The sequence below is a fragment of the Sphaeroforma arctica genome (genome assembly GCF_001186125.1).
Source record: "Sphaeroforma arctica JP610 unplaced genomic scaffold supercont1.3912, whole genome shotgun sequence".
Taxonomy (NCBI): domain Eukaryota; class Ichthyosporea; order Ichthyophonida; genus Sphaeroforma; species Sphaeroforma arctica.
Genome location: NW_014036646.1, coordinates 1 through 2,409, shown reverse-complemented (window position 1 = coordinate 2,409; position 2,409 = coordinate 1). Strand labels below are relative to the sequence as shown.

Sequence of the window (2,409 nt, the reverse complement as noted above, 5' to 3'; positions counted from 1 at the left end):
TACATACCTGAGCCTTCCAGATTACATTGCACATGAGGTCCTGGTACAACGCTGTGAAGAGTTGGTCCAGCCACCGCTCGAGCAGGCGCTTACCACCGGCAATGGGAATGTCTGCCAAGGCGTCTGCTACAGAGTCTCTCTGCGGCTGTGAGGGGGTGGATATGGGCGAGAAGAAGGGGGGGACTGTTAACTTTTAATGATTTTATATGCATGTACATATACATGTACATATACATATACGTATACATATACATACATACATATATTCGCAGACTTTGAATTGATGGGGAATATTCGGATCTTGGCGGGCACAGAGCTATGGGTTAATCGGCAGCTATTGCAGTCCAAAATATAGGCTCATGGGTATATCAAAATATAGGTTCATGGGTATATCAAAATATAGGTTCATGGGTATATCAAAATATAGGCTCATGGGTATATCGAAATATAGGTTCATGGGTATATATATATATATTGCCGACCAAGAGCTGCACAAGGTGCAAATGAGTCCCAATGAGTCCCATTTCGGTGCAAATGAGTCCCATTTCAGTCTACCTATGGCTACATCACGACTAGTGGCACAGACGCGCGTACTGAACACATACAAGGCGCCGCATGAGTAGCTGCGAATGTGACTCTGTGCCAAGATACCACACACACACACGCACTACAACCACAAACCCTAAAACCTCACTATAACCACTATATCTGAGGTTCCATACACCACTATATACACCCTTCATACACACACCCTTATATACAAACCTCATACTTACACTTTTATATACACCCCTCATACACACACCTTTATATACACTCATCATACATACACCTCTATATACACCCCTCATACACACACCTCTATATACACCCCTCATACACACACTCTTATATACACCCCTTATACATCCATCTTTATATAAACCCCTCATACACACATATACACACCCCTCATACACACCTTTATCCCCATTTTGGGCCTCTTGCCCTCACTGTCCTGTGCATTTGGTGTAGCCTTGGCTGGTTCCTTCAGCGCTTCGACCGTCGTCTCATCGCTGGGCTCATCCACCTCACTGCTCTTCTCCCTCTCCTTCTCATCTGCCGTGGTATCCTGTACGCTGTCGTCCTGGTTATTTGCCGTAGGGCTGTCTGTGTCTCCCTTGGCTGTGTCTGGGTCGTCCGTGGGTGTGGGTGTGCTCGGGTCTTCTATGGGGTGTGTATCGTCGACGTTCGCTTCGTCAGGCGCGTCTGTAGGCATTAAATGAATGCATAAGGTGTTATTGCAAGGATGTATAATATGTTATACCAAGGATATACAGATATGATATGTTATTCCAAGGATATATAAATATGATACATTATTCCAAGGATATCTAAATACAGTATATTAATCCAAGGAGTTCTAAATATAAATATGTTATGCCAAGGATATACAGATATAATGTATTGTTCCAAAGATATGTCTGAATATAAAATATTATTCCGAAAATATCTAAATATAATACGTTATTACAAGGATATCTGAATATAATATGTCATTCCAAGGATATAAAAATGTTATTCGTATGAGATACAAGGTGCTTTTCTTATGATATCTAAACCTGGTCTCTCGATCGCATCGATGTCCCATAGCCACACGATAATATTAATTCAGTACATAGTGTGATATTAATTCAGTACATAGACAGCAACACAATGATATTAATTCAGAACATAGTGTGCTTCTATCACTTCAGTCACCACGAGTACCCATGCACTGCATTCACACACAAAGGAACTGGTCATCTTGCAATAGGGGCGTACCACTGTGTGGGTCAAACTATACCAACTACATGTTCACGCGTACAATAAGATATATAACCAATTATTTTATAACCCTCGTGTGTGCACACGCAGGCACACACAGTATGTGCTCACATACAGGTGGCTGGGCGTAAAAATTTGTGTCCTAGATATATCATATGCATGTAAGTTATAGGTATATGCATATAAGTTACTATCACATACATATAAAGTAATTATCATCTGCATATAAGTTATTATCACATGCAAGACAAAAATTTGTATCTTTATTCTCATTCTAAAAATAACTTCTGTTGTTCTTTCTTATTCTAAAAATAGATTATATGTTTTTTTCTTATTCTCAAAATAAATTATATCGTTATTCTTATTCTAAAAATAACTTGTATCATTCTACATCAGACCTGCGTTAAACCTCAGTGGGCATGGCATGGTTTAGCCTTCACATTGAGATAGACTCATAGCAGTCGGGTGCACTCACTACACAGAGCACAAACCCATACCTTCGCGCTGGGCCTCGGCATCGGCGGTTTCATCATCAGAACCTTCTCCCAGCCCTGTACATACCACAGTCTCGCAGGTCAGCGTGATAATAATACGCCTGTTGTA

At 40.7% G+C, this 2,409-nt stretch overlaps 1 protein-coding gene across 1 annotated transcript; it reads right to left on the bottom strand.

Annotated features, from left to right (window-relative positions):
* Window positions 1-961: 961 nt before the first annotated feature.
* On the bottom strand, window positions 962-1,258 carry SARC_13918 (hypothetical protein; the record flags this gene model as incomplete). Its single annotated transcript, XM_014291950.1, has 1 exon — window positions 962-1,258. A coding segment is annotated over one exon (297 nt), but the record flags the coding sequence as incomplete, so codon positions are not given.
* Between the last annotated feature and the right edge of the window lie 1,151 nt (window positions 1,259-2,409).